The sequence below is a fragment of the Aquarana catesbeiana genome, linkage group LG13 (assembly GCF_042186555.1).
Source record: "Aquarana catesbeiana isolate 2022-GZ linkage group LG13, ASM4218655v1, whole genome shotgun sequence".
NCBI lineage: Eukaryota > Metazoa > Chordata > Amphibia > Anura > Ranidae > Aquarana > Aquarana catesbeiana.
The window spans coordinates 83,257,474-83,275,602 of NC_133336.1; the positions used below are offsets into that span (position 1 = coordinate 83,257,474).

Below are 18,129 nucleotides of genomic sequence, written 5' to 3' on the forward strand. Positions count from 1 at the left end.
GAAAGACTGTCAGTCGCTCACCACGATCTCTCTCCTCGCACCGTATACACTGTGTAACGAACAGGCACATCGGATTATTTCACTGGCAACATAATTTGAGACCTTTCCCTGCGGGAGAAAAACTTTTTGGTCTACTGAGCAAAATTCGTACCCCAGATATGTCACTTTCTGGGCTGGAATTAAAGAAGACTTCTCTTTGTTTATTAAGCAGCCTAGAGATTAAAGGAAGTTCTGTACAGTCTGGAGATCCGCTAATTACCTTTTGGTATGACTCTGCCACCACTAGGAGGTCGTCCAGGTAAGGGATAATAGTTATCGCCTTTAAGCTTAGCGGAGCCAGCACCTCCCCCAACACCTTTATAAAAATGCGTGGGGCTGAGGACAGACCAAAGGGGAGGGCTTGCGATTGACAGTGCCAAATCTCTGTTCCCATCTTGACCGCTAGTCACAAGAATCTTTGGAACCCTGGATGAATAGGGATGTGCAGATAGGCATCCCTCAAGTCCAAAGTGGCCATGAAGAAGTTTGGGTAAAGCAGGATTTTGATTGAGAACACTGTCTCCATACGAAAGTGCTTGTACCTGATCGAACGGTTTAGAGACCGGAGGTTCAGGATAAGCCGATATTTTCCTGATGGCTTCCTGATGACAAATATATGGATATAAAATCTCTTGCCCTGATCTGACCGGGGAACCAGGATCAGGACCTTTTGCTCTAACAAGTCTCTAATTTGGAGACCCAGGGTCCTTGCTTTTACCTGATCTTGGGGAGGGAAGGTGACCAAATATTGGCTCTGGTGGCTGGCAAGAAAATTCCAGCCTGTACCCATTGGTCACTAGGTCCAGGATGAAATGGACTTGAGGTAACTGCTGCCCACTGTGGGAAAAAAGCCCTCAATCTTCTTCCCACTGGGAGACACGAGTCACGATGGCTTGTTGCGGAGGGTTAAACAAGACGCCCCCTCTACCTCTGTCTTTGTGCCCTGTCCTAAGTTTTTTGGGCCTAATGTCCCTTTCTCTAGGACCTTGCTGCCTACTTTGGCCATGAAAATTTTTTCTGGCTGTCGGCTTTTTCTTATTCTCTGGAAAGGCCTTTTTCTATCGACCCTGCTTTCCAGCGCCTCTTGCAGACCTGGGCCAAAAAGATGATCGCCAGTTCAGGGATGACCACATAGGCGCAACTTTGAGGCAGCGTCGCCTGTCTAGGTTTTAAGCCATAGGCTTCTTCTGGCCGAATTCACTAAGGCCGAGGTCCTAGCTGTCATTCTTACCGACTGTAATGCCCCGTACACACGGTTGGATTTTCCGATGGAAAATGTCCGATCGGAGCGGGTTGTCGGAAATTCCGACCGTGTGTGGGCTCCATCGGACATTTTCCATCGGATTTTCCGACACACAAAGTTTGAGAGCAGGATATAAAATTTTCCGACAACAAAACCCGTTGTCGGAAATTCCGATCGTGTGTACACAAATCCGACAGACAAAGTGCCATGCATGCTCAGAATAAATAAAGAGATGAAAGCTATTGGCCACTGCCCCGTTTATAGCCCCGACGTACGTGTTTTACATCACCGCGTTTAGAACGATTGGATTTTCCGACAACTTTGTGTGACCGTGTGTATGCAAGACAAGTTTGAGCCAACATCCGTCGGAAAAAATCCTAGGATTTTGTTGTCGGAATGTCCGAACAAAGTCCGACCGTGTGTACGGGGCATAAGAATCAGCCAAAAACCTCACTGCACGAAAGAGGAGAGAGAAAGATTTCAGAATCTGCTCTCTAGAGGTACCTGCCAACAAATGTGTTTGTATTTGTACCAACCATAGTAAATTTCTGGCTACACAAGTGGAGGCCATAGCTGGTTTAAGATTCCCAATGGCTGAGTTCCAGGCTCTGTAAAGAAGGAGATCTCCTCTTTTATTCATCGGATCGGTAAGCATGCCCATATCGTCAAACACTAGGTCCGACTTTTTTGAAACTTTTGAAAGTGGTACGTCTAACTTAGGATTTTTGTTTCATGGCTGCTCTGTGTCCTCTTCAAATGGAAACCTCCTTTTTAGGTTACCGGAAAAGAAAGGTTTTCTGTCTGGATTTTCCCACTCCAGCTTGATAGAATTGTACTTTCTCCTCTTCTATATCAAGTGTTGTATAGATAGCCTTTAATAAGTCATCTACATCTTCCAATGATAACTTATACCTCGAGTCCCTTGCAGATTCTCTATCCCTGGGCCCTGTATATGACCCTGATTCCTCCGGAGAAGAATGGACAGATCCAGCTTCAGTCTTCACTCTTCGCACTCTGCTGTGGAGCGCTAGGACCGGCTGAAGTCCTAACTGGAGATGGACCCTCTGAGGGGACTTGAATCTTGTCAATTAGTGTTTTAAATGAGCTAAACGTAGATGTAAGCTCATCTTTAACAGAAGTCAGCATTTTCTGACAGGAGACAACCGGGTCATCCTTAACTAGGCTGTCTATACAGGTGTGGCAAACTGCTTTGCTCCATAAGGAGCTCAATTTGTTTCCGCAAACCGCACATTTCCTTTTTGGTGGCTGTGCTTGGGCCTTGTCCTGAGTCTTGGCCTGCAAGAGAATAAATGACCCCAATAAATTTTACGCCACATACACTCCATAACACCCCATGCAGGAGAAAAGGAAAATGTGCCCCCTTCACCTAGTCCCTACTGGTTACAAGGGGGAGAACACTCACAGGATGTTCAAGCAAGTAAAATACACTGCAGGCTTACCTGTGAGGTGCTGGTGTTAGGGGGGCCTGCTTCCGCTGCCTGTGCAGGTATCGCAGAGGAGTCCATCCCGCCCCTGTAGTGGTCCGCCAGCCTCTGCTGGATTTCACTGTTTTTAAAACCACCAGCCTCCCAGCGTCCCTATTCGCTCCGTTCAGAGACCGGAACTAGCTTCTCTGGTGCCCGCTGATGACGTCACACGCCCCAGAAGTGACCCTGCAGGTACTTCCTGTGGGCCAGCTTGGAATGCAAGTTCCGCCCCTGCACGTGCGTGGCTTCCTCTCTTCCACTGCACACTCCAGCTAGGCTGTTTAGCAGGGAGAACAAGCCGACTGCCGCCATGTAGCTCATGGGCAGGAGCTCAGACGAACACAGCCCTGCTGGCATTCCCCATGCACTGAGAAACAGGGACAGCAGCCACAAACCTACTCCCCCCAGTGGATGTGCTGCTCTGGGACCTAAGAAGAAGGTAGAAATACCACCTCATCGCCACAGGAACCATGCTCATGAGACTTAGGGGAACCAGTTCCAGGAAACATGTTACCCCCTTGTCCAGAGGAAACACTAATACTGACATGGGGCCTGGAGGACTGCCCTTTTATCTGGTGGGGGTTAACGTGTTTTCTGTCCTGGTAGAAGAAGCCCTAGGTCTCATGGGCTATCCTGGAAGATGCTTAGAGAAAGATAGATGTTGCAATATGTAGCCAACTTGTTCATTCAGTGCCTAGAAGACTTGATGCTGTCCTTACAAATCATGGAGGTCATGCAAAATACTAGATTTAGTCGTTTATGGGGTGTATTCATTTTTGTATCAGCTAATTTGAGTAAAACAAGATTTTGTAATCCAAGTTATATTATTAACCTTACTTTCATGCAATGAGCTAAACAAACGTTCTATAGAACTCAGTTATGTCAAAACTTTGGAAATTGTTGTGTTCTTTGAGAGATTGATTAAAATCGTACTTTTCAAAAGGCCTGTACTCATTTATGCTGAAAAAGAAATAAATATATATATATATATATATATATATATATATATATATTCCTCCTCCCGCCCTGCAGTGGGGTATATTCAACCTGTTTCCCGCCCCTTTTTTAAATTACCATTTTGCATCAGGTCAGCAACAGAACGTGCAGGTAAGCAGACTGTGAGGTTTGCCTACAATTAAACCAGTTTGCTTCTTAGTTCTCTAGTCTTGTATGTCAGGTTGCAGCCTAGGGGAAGATTTCTGGTGGTGATGGAAGTGATTGAATCAATATCCACTTTAAAGACTTATTGAATCTCACCCTTAGAAGAAAACAGACGTGCCTTGTAAGTTTTTATAATCATACCCCCCCCCCCCCCCCCATTGTGGATCATATAATAAAGTATGACAGTAAAGAAACAAATATAAACGCACAAAATGTTCATTTTTTTAAAATTAAGTTATTTTGTAATCAATTGATAACATTCCAGAGTCAGGCATGGTACCCAACTTTCTAAACAGCACAAGACACATATTGCAAAATCTCCAATACACACAGCTTTCCTGAGCTTCTATAACTAACCGAATACAAAAGGAAATTATGATTTAAATAAATTATATTTCCAGGATTTAAAAAAATGGAAAGTAAAGGCAATGTCAAAAAAGAACATTCATTAAAAAAAACAGGCTGCTCTTGCAGGTGTGGGCCATGTATTTTGTGGGGCAATAAAATAAAAAAAACACACATTGCTGTCAATACACACATTGAAAAGGAAGAGGATCTTTGTAAACCAGTTTACACGGCTAGAAGGTACTCTTATGCCCTGACAACGCATGGAAATATCTAATAAACCCACATATTAGACAGTACACAAGTAGAAAAGTCAGATTTACTGAAAACTTCCATTTCATATGTAGGAAATTGCAGGGAGGAAGAAATAGAAGAGGGAAAAGTCCAGATATGTTTGTGTATTGATAGGAACCAGTTAGATAAAAGATGAACGCAATTCATTCTATCCTCACAAACAATTAGGGCCTAGTGATACAACAACTTTCTTGTTTGTAGACACAGCAAGCTCCCCGAATTCAACTTACGGCACTTTACAGGTGTATTTGCCTCAGGGACTTGCAAAGCATAAATTAAATGTTTTTATACTGTGAATGATAGGCAATCCACCATACAATATCTTAATGCTGGTAGATAACCTATCGCCAACTATTTAAGTGCAATTTCATTTTCTTCAGTCTTGATTTAGAATGAAGAGCATACAAATATATACTGAAGGCAGATATATTTTTGATAGGAGCAGTCACACAATACATTGTATCAAAAATATGTTTTAAACTACTAAGAGAGAGGCCCCAATATGCCTTGTGAAATTGATTTAAGTAAGGGGCCTAGGGAGAAAATGTCAAATGTTTACAGGTCTAGATAGCAACAGAAAACAGATCTAAATACATGACCTACAGGACTCATTTACATCAAGTATTAATGTTCAGCAGCAAACATATTTCATGCCTCTATGCATGAAAAATAGGTCCTGCACGAATGTATTTTGTACAACCCAGTACACCGCAATGTATAAAGCATTTCCATCTCTATATGTGCACTGTGGTGCAGTTAAGAATGAATGGCAACATACATACAGTGCATTATCATTGCGTTGTACTAATGTGCATTACCGCATGTGCTGTGAACGAGTTCTAGCTTTATGAAGTATATCAAGCAGCTAATGGCTTAAAGAGAACCTGTCAAAAAATTACCTTATCCAATAGTCTCTTAAAAGAAAGTATAATGGTTCTGAATGTTTAAAAGGGTTATTAGGTCCCTCTTTGCACTATTTTTATGAAAAATATAGGTTTCAATTAACATAGAGTGCTTCTTTGACACGGTGATCAGAGCACTCTGGGCTTTTTAAGACGATAGTCCAGTACTATTGGAACTAGTATTAAGGATATAAGGATACATATTCCGTATAGCTATCATAAACTGAATAAAGCTGGCCATATACCGATCAAAATTTGGCTGGATCAGCTGTGACTGGCCAAATTTTGAACAGTGTAGAGCCTCCCCCCTATCGACTTCTGTTGAAGGGAAATGCTCAACTTTTTCTCAAATGGCTGCAGGTGCTGATCAGAATACTTTGTCTTGGCAGGGGTGGGGTGGGGTGGGATTCCTTCATCCACCTCATTGTGTTGGTGAAAAAAATAATTTTTTTGTTTTTTTCAGCCCAATGGCTAAATAAAAAAAAACAAAAAACACACTAAGTGTATGGCAAACCTACATTCTATTTTTATACATTTCATATTTAGCTGCCTAAATAAGCAAAACAGAAACAGTTAGGTCCATATAGATTTGGATACAGGCACAATTCTAGTTTGATTTTTTCAGGTATTTACCAAAACATAATCAGGCTATATTTATATAATGGATACAAGCTGAAAGTGCACACTCTCAGGATTAATTTGAGGGCATTTGGGCATTTGAGGAATGGTTTAGGAATTAAAACTCTTAAGAATAGCCATCCCACCTTTTTCAAGGGACCAAAAGTAATTGGAAAATTAAATCAAAAGTGGTTTCATGGCCAGGTGTGTAATACTCCTTCGTTATTTCTTCATCAATGAAACAAGTGAAGGGTTTGGAGTTGATTCTAAGTGTGGTATTTGCATTTGAAATCTATTGCTGTGAACCTACATCATGCGTTCAAAGCAGCTGTCCATGCAAGTGAAACAGGCCATTGTAAGGCTTCAAAAACAAAACAAATCCATCAGAGAGATAGCAGCAACATTAGGCGTGACCAAATCAACAGTTTGGTACATTCTGAGGAAAGAAGAAAGCACTAGTGAGCTCAGCAACACAAAAAGGCCTGGACATCCACGGAAAACAACAGTAGTGGATGATCGCAGGATCCTCTCTATGGTAAAGAAAAACCCATTCGCAACATCCAGATAAGTGAAGGACACTCTCCAGGAGGTGGGTGTATGATTGTCAAAGTCTACAATCAAGAGAAGACTTCACGAGAGCAAATACAGAGGGTTCACCACCAAGGTGCAAACAATTCATAAACCTTAAGGATAGAAAAGCCAGTTTAGACTTTTCCAAAAAAAATCTAAAAAAGCCAAAACCAGTTCTGGAAAAGCATTCTTTGGATAGATGAAACGAAGATTAATCTGTACTAGAATGACGGGAAGAAAAAAAAGTGTGGAGATGGCTCGGAACAGCTCATGATCCAAAGCACGCCTCATCTGTAAAACATGGTGGAGGCAGTGTGATGGCATGGGCATGCATGGCTTCCAGAGGCACTGGGACATTGGTGTTTATTGATGATGTGACAGAAGCAGCCGGATAAATTCTGCAGTGTTTAGAGATATACTGTCAGCCCAGATTCATCCAAATGCAGCAAAGTTGATTGGAAGGCGCTTCACAATAGGATATGGATAATGATCCAAAACACACTGCAAAAGCAACCCAGGAGCTTTTGAAGGAAAAGAAGTGGAATATTCTGCAATGGCCGAGTCAATCACCTGATCTCAACCCGATTGAGCATGCATTTCACTTGCTGAAGGCAAAACTAAAAGGCAGAAGCCACAAAGAACTGAAGACAGCTGCAGTTAGAGCCTGGCAAAGCATCAGAAAGGAGGGAACCCTTTCTGGTCTTTGGTAATGTCTATGGGTTCCAGACTTCAGGCAGTCATTGCCAGTAAAGGATTCTCAACAAAATATTAAAAATTAACATTTTATTTATGCTTATATTCATTTGTCCAATTACATTTGAGCCCCTGAAAATGGGGGGACGGTATAAAAATGGCTGCAGTTCCTAAAATTTGTACCCCTTGAATTAAAGCTGAAAGTCTGCACTTCAAATTAATTTGGATTGTTTTATTCTAATTTTATGCTGGTGGCATACAGAGCCAAAAGTATGAAAATTGTGCCCGTGTGCAAATATATATGGACCTAACTGTATATGTTTATATTCCCTCTTAGATTGTAAGCTCTAAGGAGCAGTGCCCTCTGATTCCTACTGTATTAAAGTGTATTGTATTTGTACTGTCTACCCTCAAGTTGTAAAGCGCTACATAAACTGTTAAAATCCTGATATAAATCCTGTATAATAATAATAATATGTAATTTAAAGTAAGTCAATCTTGGCAGAAAGGTATTCTAATGTTGCTGTCCTAAAATGTTTTCTTCCTGTGTCACACAGAGCTCTGGCTTTAAGGGTTCTTGCTCATAGTACTGACTTATGAACAGATATACCTGGGAGAAAGTTCCACTGTAAAAACACAGTATTTGACCTGTATAGTACATGAGTATTTGCATGCATAAATACATATATGTATGCTCTTGAAATATTTAATATTTTGTTTTTTAACGTCTCTATACACAGCACAGTCAATGGTAGACTATGTTTATCCCCATGATTACAAATTACAATGATTGCCTGGGCCTGTACCTTTATTTGTGCCCAAATCATACCTCATACAATCTTTCCTCTGTTGACTGCCAGTGCCCCAATAGTTTGCTGGATGGTGTGAACAGTGCCAGAGTCCCTAGGTTGGAGAAAAAGGCAAGACCTGCTCACTGAGTGTGGCCAGGTAGAGAGATTTTGGGTCACACTGAAGATATGGACACAATCACAGGTTCTTGTTCATCTTGTAGTGCCTGCTCTCAAATGTTCTGACTAGTTAAGATATGTTATGTGATATGTGACAAACAGAATAGAGCAAGTAGATACAGTCCTGACAAACACTTCCAATTAAAATGTCCCAGTCCACTCCACCTATAGATCATGATTAAATATACTAGATTATAAACATATGTAGACTGGATTGAGACTTTCCAAAAAGGTGTGTATTACAGTTATGTTAACTGACGTAGCTGCTAAATTATAGCAGAGGGGTATTTTGGTTTAGGTAAGTGCAGAATAAGTAATTTGTTTTTTGAATGTTACGTGTTGTGACAGGTTCACTTTAAGAAAAAAGCGCTTTATTTTTCTATTTACAATTCAAAATGAATGCCCCATTCACACCAGCATGGTTTTCCCATGGTGCATTAAACTTATGAATGTTAACACAAGTTGTGTTACAACAGCCCTTTCATTTGAATGGCCTTCCTAATGCACCACAATGGACAAGAAATTGTTCATGCAGCATTTTCAGCCGTGCAATGTACAACTAGGAGCACACAAGCCCTGGGAAGGTGTTTTGGGGTGGCATTTAAAATGAATGGCACCACAGCATAGTAACGTGCATTATTGCCCTGGTGTGAAGCGGGCCTAAGTTAGTTTGGGAGAAAGGTGGCCAGGTCAATGGGTGCATAAATTCTTATTTGAAGCTTCTTTCTGAAGAAGCTAGGACAACCAGATACTGATAATGGCTACTGTCTAACTTTTCAGGCAAGTATCACTTCACCTACCAGCCAAAGATGGGTGGGCTGGCCTTACCGCAGAGGGCCAAGTTTTCTGCAAACATATTTATACACTTATATAAAAGCGTCTTACCACAACACATTACCTTGGGGGGGTCAGGGGTGGGAATATCAATTTGAGAAATCCAAAATGTAGGCAGGTTCTTTTTTTCGGAATACTACATATTTTCTGTTCTGCAGACTGAATGCATGGCTTCAGTATAGAGTATAGACCAATGGCACAGCCTTTTTCTTCATAAAATCACTTTAATTTACCATACTTGTCTTTGTATATTTATATCTATATATATATATATTTATAAATAAAACACTCTGACCAATATCAGTTTTTTCTTAGTGCATTGTTGTAGGAAAATGAATGCTTTAGTGCAGTTTCCTCAATAAAAAGGACTTTGCCACAGTAAAAAGAAAAGGAAAATTAGATGTAGTCTTCTGCGGTGTACAAAACATTTTACAGTTTGCAGATAAACAGATCTCTATGCAGTTGGGAGAAAAATTACCGTAAAAGGAATTAAAAAAAAAAAAAACACAAACAAAACAAAAAAAAAAAAACACAACATGCTACAACATGAGACATGGCAATTATTTTTTGGCAAATAAATTAGAAAAATATGAAGATCATATTCTGAATGGTGAAATACAATATTTTTCTGACTTAAAGCATATGAAATGCATAGCATTATTTTGTTTTTACATTTAAGATAATGGTCTTATAACTTTCTTGTTTTATATTTTTATGCAGGTGAACATCCACGGATGCTTAAAACAAACGCAGAAAAATAAATGTACATATCTGGGCTACATGGAGCCCTTAAAAGTCCCAATAGAGTAAAAGTTCTCTCCTTTCTGTAAGCTTGAAAAGATGACTGAAAGGCAGGCTTACACTTCGGCCCCAAGCTCAAGCACCCCAGTCTCAATCACAGCCACATATTTGTCCTCAATCTTAATCAGTAGGATTGTTTTGTCAATATGGGACCTATTACAAGGGTCTCTGCTGCAAGGCACCCAGCGGTGAATTACCTGTAGAAACCAATACAAGAAAACAGAAAGAGAGAGAGAAGGGAACAAGATCAAAGAGAAAAGCTGGCATTAGGAATCTAACATGTTAAGTCACTTGCATGTTACTTGGTCCTTTTGACAAAAAAAGTTACAAAGTATACACAGGTTCTAAATCAGAAATGTAAATGGACCTGTCATGCATCACTGAAAAACCTTTTATTAAAATAAAAACTCACTGGTGACAGATTTGGGCTTGGAGTAATGGAGGGGACCCCTTAGATACTTGCAGTTCTTGTTCTGTGATTTACACTAAGAGAACCTTTTTTGACTGAATGGACAGGTGGAATGCAAGTTCAGGATTCAGATCCTGCACTAAGGGGCCCAAGCTATTCAGAGGGTCGGTGCGTGTGTGCGAGAACCCTCTCGTTTTTATCTTGATTTTTGGTATCTAAAACCAATCCTAAATGCATGCAGTATGCAATGCTGGAAGATAAAATGCTTCTACATTTATCTACTTTAACTGCTACTATATCAAGCTTGTATTGCAGTCTATGATCCTGTTGGAGAAATTGCACATAAATGAATATCCCTTTGATGACAAGACGGTTGCACTGCTTTTGCAGAGAAAATGTTTAGACGGGAGTATGGGCTTTAATGTGAAGGTTATACAAGTCACTGCTGATATGAATGGGCCCATTTATAACATAATAAACTGAAGATCCAGCAGTTAGAGTGAAATACTTTACCAAAAAAATGTAGCTGGAAATAGACTTTAAGGCTAACTTGAGAACTACTAGACTGTAAGCTCTAACGAGCAGCCCTCTGATCCCTCCTGTATTGAATTGTATTGTAACTGTACTGTTTGTCCCTGCTGTAAAGCAATGCGCAAACTGTTGGCGCTATATAAACCCTGTATAATAATAATAACTACTAAAGTGGAGTGGAAATAACCCCTAGCATTCCAGCAACTGGCTTACCAATAAATACGCTGGTGAAACAGACTACTGATTGGTTAAATAATGGGTTACTGAGCACCCCATCATCATGGTATGAAAAGAAGCCATCAGTATCTCCAATGTTTTTATAGTAAAGGAATTTTTGAAAGCACGTTACATTGCTGTCATCCATATCCTTTCTTCATGATTTGGTTAGTCACTGTCCTGCAACCAGCAAGTTCTTACCAGGCCATCAGGATGACAACCCTGGAGATTGCATGTTCAAAAACAAGTCAACTGTAGCAATGGGTTTTTCCTGACAGGCTCTCTTTATACAAGTTTTAGGCCCCTTTCACACAGGGCTGTCCATTTTGACGGTCTCCGCTTGCTCAGTGGTGATTGATCCGATTATCTCCGCTGAGCAGGCAGATGACAGGTCCATCTCCGCTCACTGTGTGGAGACGTACCTGTCAGAGCCCCGCTGCCCTCTATGGGAGATCGGATGAAACCGGATCCGCCTGTCCGTTTTCATCTGATCCGCCAGAAGGATGGAAAATAGGGTTTCTATCCATCTGGATTTGGCGGACCTGATCGGATAGCGGACATGTCACAGCTGATATCCATCGCTCCATAGAGGTGAATGGAGCGTCAGATCAGGTCCGCCTGAAAAATTACAGACCTGATCAGACACCATGTGTGAAAGGGGCCTTACTGTCTCAGTATGATGTGTGTAGGTGACAGGTTAATTTTAAGAAAGCCACTTGGGGGAGGAGGGGCGAACATGCTGTGAAAAAAATGCTTAGAGGAGAGAAGCAAGTTGTAGATGATAGGTTTGAAACCATGATTGCAAGGCAGATTGCATTAGCAGCTTTAGAACATATACATTGCCTTTACTTTCTTTGCCAGCTCAAAACTTTTAAATTTAAATAATAAAAAAAAATGTATATATATTTTTTATTTGACAAATTGGATTAAATAGATAAGTTGGAAAGTATGTGACATCAGCCAAGCACAGTACTCCTGTGTACAGGTTCCATCTTCCTGTGTCTATTCCATGTAGAGGATTGGGTAAAATTTTCCAAAGGGAGAACATCGTTAGCAATGCTTAGTAGGAAAAAAAAAAAAAAAAAAACAACTTACAGTAGTCTTATTTTATATGTGTAGGAAGAAGATGAAAGTGTGCTGTGGCTGGAAAAGTCTACAACATCTGATGTAAATTATGACCGAAAGCTCTTATTTACAATACTCCCTGTTTATTAAAGCAGCAGTGCAACAATGTGTCCCACCCGAAACATCGAGTGATCCTTGAACTTCCCACCCATAATATATGGAACAGTATTTAACTCTCATGAGCAACATTTTCCACCTTTAGCTATATTATAACAAAAAAAATTTTTATTAACTTAAAATGTCCTCAAAGCTCCGTTTTCATTTCATCAGCTATACAATTGAGCCTAAAAGGACAAAAAATATTTCTCCTTTGGAGATATTAATAATAACCTGCGAAACCTACATGGCCTTCCATGCCTTCCTGAGGGCTCCAGTCCTTCCAGCTATTTTTTCCGGCTTTTAGCCGCACCAGCTCGTCAGGCCACTGCAGTTCTTTCCTTTTGGACATATTGACGCCTTCAAGCACCTGGCTTGGATCCACAATCTAAGGAGAGCAAAAGTGTGTCATTATTTAATAGCTACAGTGAGCATAAGTTCTAAAGAGAGAAAATGTTTACACATCCTAACCACTTCACCAAACAAATACAAATTTAAAGGTGAATAGCCAAAACTTTTTTGGCTATCCTCCTATGGATCACAGGAGTGCAGTTGGCGCTGAACTCGTATGACCCGTTTTCAGCTGACAGCAGGCTAAAGCCCACTGTCATCACATAGCTGGTACATGCTCTGAAAAGATCCCGACCATATTCACTTTATTCCGATGCCTGGACCAGCAGTGATCCGCTGAGAGCTTGAGCCAGCCGCTCCCACCCCCTCCACAGCACAGCGCTCCAGTGAGTGCTGGAGGGGAAAGCAGAAAGTTGGGGACTGACAGTCACTAGCTCTCTGCAGCCTGAAGATTGAGAACTGAGTGAGCAGTGGTGTTTGATTACTTAGTTCTTGCTCTTAAAGGGGGACAGCTGAAGCTAGGATCAGTGCTGCATCCACCTAGGTGAGTAAGACTTTTTTTTTTTTTAAGCCATACCTCTTTTAAATCAGTAAATTGTACCTTTTTAAAAGGAATTTTCTGCTGGCTGATCACCTAAAGCTTAACTGGATAATATACTTAGGCAGGAATAATAGAATTTTGTACTCACAGTAAACATTTTTTAGGGTCCACTGGAAGTCTTAGCTTTGAGTTATATTGCTGCCTACAGGTAAATTGGACAAAAAAACACAAAAAAAACCCCCAAGACACAACTCTTGGCCAAACAAGGATAACCCTTCCTACTACCAGCCTACTTCAGTTTTGTGAGAAAGCAGTACTGAGGGCTTCATCATAAACACAGGGGATTGATACCTATGTACCGCAATGAACTGCAACCAGAAAAGATTTTATGGGGAGTCTCGCACCCCAAACAAAAGAGGAGGAGTCGGTCTCAGCGGTGCTCAGCCATTCATAGGCAGCTTTGTATTCTGCGAATGAGGTGGAGAAGTGAGCAGATAACGTCACAATCTCTGACTATGATCAGAGAAAGCTTTGTATTCATTCACAGGATACAAAGCTGCTTATGAATGGCTGAGCGCCACTCAGACCAACTTTATATTGTTCTGGGTCTGATATGGGAAGTCCATCTTGCAGTAAGAATCCAGCACTGTGTACTGTATGTAGCTGAAGGTCCATACAGTGCAACAGGAAAGTATTCACAGCGCTTCACTTTTTCCACATTTTGTCATGTTGCAGCCTTATGGATAAATTCATTATTTTCCTCAAAATGCTACAAAGCAATACCCTATAATGACAATGTGAAAGAGGTTTGTTTGAAATCTTTGCAAATTTATTAAAAATAAACGGAAAAAAAATCCAGTGCTACATAAGTATTTTTCTTTGCAGGACCTCTCAAGTTCCATCAGGCTGTGGGGGGGGGTGCAGAGCCATTGTCAGATCTCTCCAGAGATGTTCAATCGGGTTAAAGGTTGGGCCACTCAAGAACATTCACACAGTTGTCCCATAGCCACTCCTTTGTTATTTTGGCTGTGTGCTTATGGTCGTTGTCCTGTTAGAAGATGAACCTTCCCCCCAGTCTGAGGTCCAGAGCGCTCTGAAGCAGGTTTTCATCAAGGATGTCTCTGTACATTGCTGCATTAATCTTTCCCTTGATCCCGATTAGTCTCCAATCTCCTTCTGCTGAAAAACATCCCCACAGCATGATGCTGCCATGCTTCACTGTAGGGATGGTATTGGCCAGGTGATGAGCAGTGCCTGGTTTCCTCCAGACATGAAGCTTGCCGTTAAGGACAAAGAGTTCAATCTTTGTTTCAACAGACCAGAAAATTTTGTTTCTCATGGTCCAAGAGTTCTTCAGGTGCTTTTTGGCAAACTCCAGGCGGGCTGTCATGTGCCTTTTAATGAGGGAGTGGCTTCTGTCTGGCCACTCTACCATACAGGCCTGATTGGTGGAGTAGCACAGAGAGAGAGGCGCCTCTATGTGTAGACTTAAAAAAACAATTTATTCATAAATCTCGTGTTGATCACACTCACATTTAGGAAGTCATCAAGAAGCCATATAAATGTGGGATATCCATCCTAAAAGTATCATCAGATCGGTCACGGAACTCCTGCCTGCTGAATGCTCTGGTATCAGCTTTTGCAGTCGGGAAGAAGCAGCACAGGGAGCCACTGTGTGTGTGAGTGGCTCCCTGTGCTGCTTCTTCCCTACTGCAAAAAGACTGCAAAAGCTGTTACCAGAGCATTCAGCAGGCAGGCAGGAGTTCCGTGACCGATCTGATACTTTTATGATGGATATCCCACATTTACATGCCTTCTTGACAGGGGCGTCTCCAGCTTTCATATTTAGGGGGGGCACATGGGGGGACAGGGACAAAAGTAGGGGGGCCAACTATAAAACGCAATAATATATATATATATATATATATATATATATATATATATATATATATATATATATTTTATTTTTTCCCAAGAATAGAATGCACTCCAGAGGTCTTGTTAGAAAGAGAGACGTTAGCCGAAGATTGCAGCTGCAGGTGGACACTTTTAAAGATTATTTAAAGTGTGTAATTGTTCTTTTAATGTTGGGCCAACATACATGCTCATCAATGCCGCCTACCAGTGCAGCTTATCAGTGCCCATTGATGCTGCCTATTAGTGATCAGTGCTCATCAAAGTAGCCTATCAGTGCCTATTAGTGCAGCATATCAGTGCTCATCAATGCCACCTATCAGTGCCTCCTCATCAGTGCTCAATACCACCAATCAGTTTCCCTCTATTGCCTCCTATCATTGCCCATTAGTGCCTCCTATCAGTGCCCATTAGGGCATGCAGAGAACACCCAACAGTGGGAGTGGCTCAAGAGAAATAGGTAAATTGAATCTGATAAATGTGCATAGAAACTAAAGTGCTTAGTGGTAATTCACTAAAATATTTTAAAAAACGATAACATGGAGAAAACAGCACACTGCAGTGTGAATAAACAAACACTTAGAGAAATACCTAAGTATTAAATAGATGTGCTAATTCATGCTGATTTCATGCTGTGCAAAATAAATTAAAGTGCTGAGTGCAAACCAAGTGATACATACATAACTAGAATAAGTGAATAAAGTTGAAGCCATCAGATTAAATTCATTTATGAATTATGAACAAAAGCGGATCTCCTGATGGCTATTAACCACCATTTCATTGTTCCTCCACCAAAAATAAAGTGATGTGCAATAAAACAAGAGTTCATCTGGATATTTGAGATCTTTACACCCACTTTGGTGCACCGCCACCGCCACTACTGTGAGCATACAGGGCGCTACCAGAGGCTGCAGCCACAATACATAGGCCCAAACACACTTCATTGTAATCCGGCAGCACAATCCCACTCTGACTGGCTCCAAATGAATAACCTGCATTGCGATTTTCAAAGGCTCGCCAACTGACATCATCACATGGTAGCTGCAGTCATAATATATGCATGAAAAATAAAATCTACTATGGTGCATAAACCCTTTCAAAGATTATTTATTTGAAAGTGCAAGTATTGCACTTTCAAGTTTCAGTACAAACAAATGGCCACCTATAACTGGCCTTTGCAGCAAGGAGCACATGGAAGGGCAACGCATGCAAAACAAAACCAAAAGACATTCCCAGATCAACTTACTGACCAGCCTGCAACCAACCAAATGATCCTGTCTAACAGTGTGCATTTTGTTGATTGCTAAATGTTGATTGCTCTTCAGAGGGCAAAACTAGTGTGCATGAGCCAAAAGGGTTAAAGATGTAGCTAGCAGAGACAGGAAAGGGACAGAGCACACAGACCTGATGGATTCCTTTCTTCCTGTCACAGAAGTCTCTGTAATAAACATTATTTTTGCTGATATAAATCAGTGTATGAGGTCTGTGTGTTCTGTCTTCTGATGCTGAGGATCTAACAGCCTGATAATTACAACATATATAAGAGCATGTTTCCCCCTTGTCCTGTCCCTCCCTCTATGGAGAACACTGCCTGCCCTAAACCTCACACCTATCACTCTGCAAGCTGCTGCACTGTGCACACCCTTCTTCTCCCCTCCATGAAGAATGCATAAAAAGAGACTCACATGGGAGTTACAGAGCTGAGGGTTCTGGCTTCCTCTGGAGCTGCCTGAAATCAAAACACGGCGGCAGGGGAAGTGGGAGGGGTTGTAGCACAGGCACAGCCTGATTGGATAATACCGATCATGTGCTTAAAAGGATCCCTCCCTCCTTATGCTGCACGGGGCACAGGAATGAGATACTTTAGCCCTGCAACTAACATGTTGTTTGCCACCTCCATACACACAGGCGCGGGCTGAGGGTCGGGAGTGTCACTGGTAGCAGCACGCCCAGGCTACACTAAATCTCTTCCCGAGGCAGCTGCTGATGGGGGTGCTATATGTGAAATTATGGGGGAGTTAAAGCACCCACCTGACACCACCCCTGTATCAGTGTTCCCAACAGCTCAGAGCCCCAGAGCCGGCATTGACAGTTCTCTCTCCCCTCCTTCCTCTCTCACACGGAATGGTGAGAGAGGAGACACACAGCCGATCTGCTCCTTCTCCCCTCTCCTGTGTGTGTACCGTGGGAAGTGTGAGCTCATTGGCTTCACACTTGACTTCCCTGGAAGCACACACAAGAGGGGAGAAGGAGCAGATCGGCTGTGTGTCTCCTCTCTCATCATTCTGTGTGAGAGAGGAAGGAGGGGAGAGAGAACTGTCAATGCCGGCTCTGACGTCACTGGTTGCTAGATGCGAGGCGGCTCTAGTAACCAGTGGCTGGGAGTAGACTCAGGAGGTGGAGGAGGAGCCGAAACCAGCAATACGGCAGCTAAGTCTATACCTGTCCCCTGCATTCCCAGTGTCCATTTTTTTTAATGATGGGGGGGCACATAGGGGGGCACAGTATAATGTTGGGGGGCCATGGCCCCCTCTAGCCCCCCCTAGTGACGCCACTGCTTCTTGATGGCTTCCTAAATGTGAGTGTGATCAACACGAGATTTATGAATAAATTGTTTTTTAAGTCTACACCTAGAGGCGCCTCTCTCTCTTTGTGCTTCTCCTCAGGACTTTGGAACCTGGTTTCAGCTCCCATTGAAGGCAGCCCTATATGTGGACCCACTGCCCTGGTTTTGGACCTCTGGACTTTTTTTTTCACATATATACATGGTTTTAATACTATAGTAATATCTACCCATTATTATGGCTCTTTTATGCACCTGCCTTTGAATGTACTCTTATATTCCGAGATAGTTTTAAAGTTTTCAATGTTTTTATTCAGACACATACATGTGTTTTTTTCTTTCATATATACCAGTTTGTGGGTTAGAGTTGTTTTTTGCTGCTTTTTCCAGTTCACTGTGCCTACACTTGCATATTCTGATTGGTGGAG

At 41.7% G+C, this 18,129-nt stretch overlaps 1 protein-coding gene across 10 annotated transcripts in view; it reads right to left on the bottom strand.

Annotated features, from left to right (window-relative positions):
• Positions 1-4,303: 4,303 nt before the first annotated feature.
• Positions 4,304-18,129, bottom strand: part of PCNX1 (pecanex 1) — a 307,205-nt gene continuing 293,379 nt past the window's right edge. For all 10 annotated transcript variants that reach the window (XM_073609815.1, XM_073609817.1, XM_073609816.1 and 7 more), the window contains 2 exons: positions 12,580-12,720; positions 4,304-10,152 (listed from right to left, as the gene is read on the bottom strand). In XM_073609815.1, the coding sequence (XP_073465916.1) occupies positions 10,012-10,152; positions 12,580-12,720 (282 nt within the window). In that variant the 3' untranslated portion in view covers positions 4,304-10,011. The remainder of the gene's footprint in view (positions 10,153-12,579; positions 12,721-18,129) is intronic.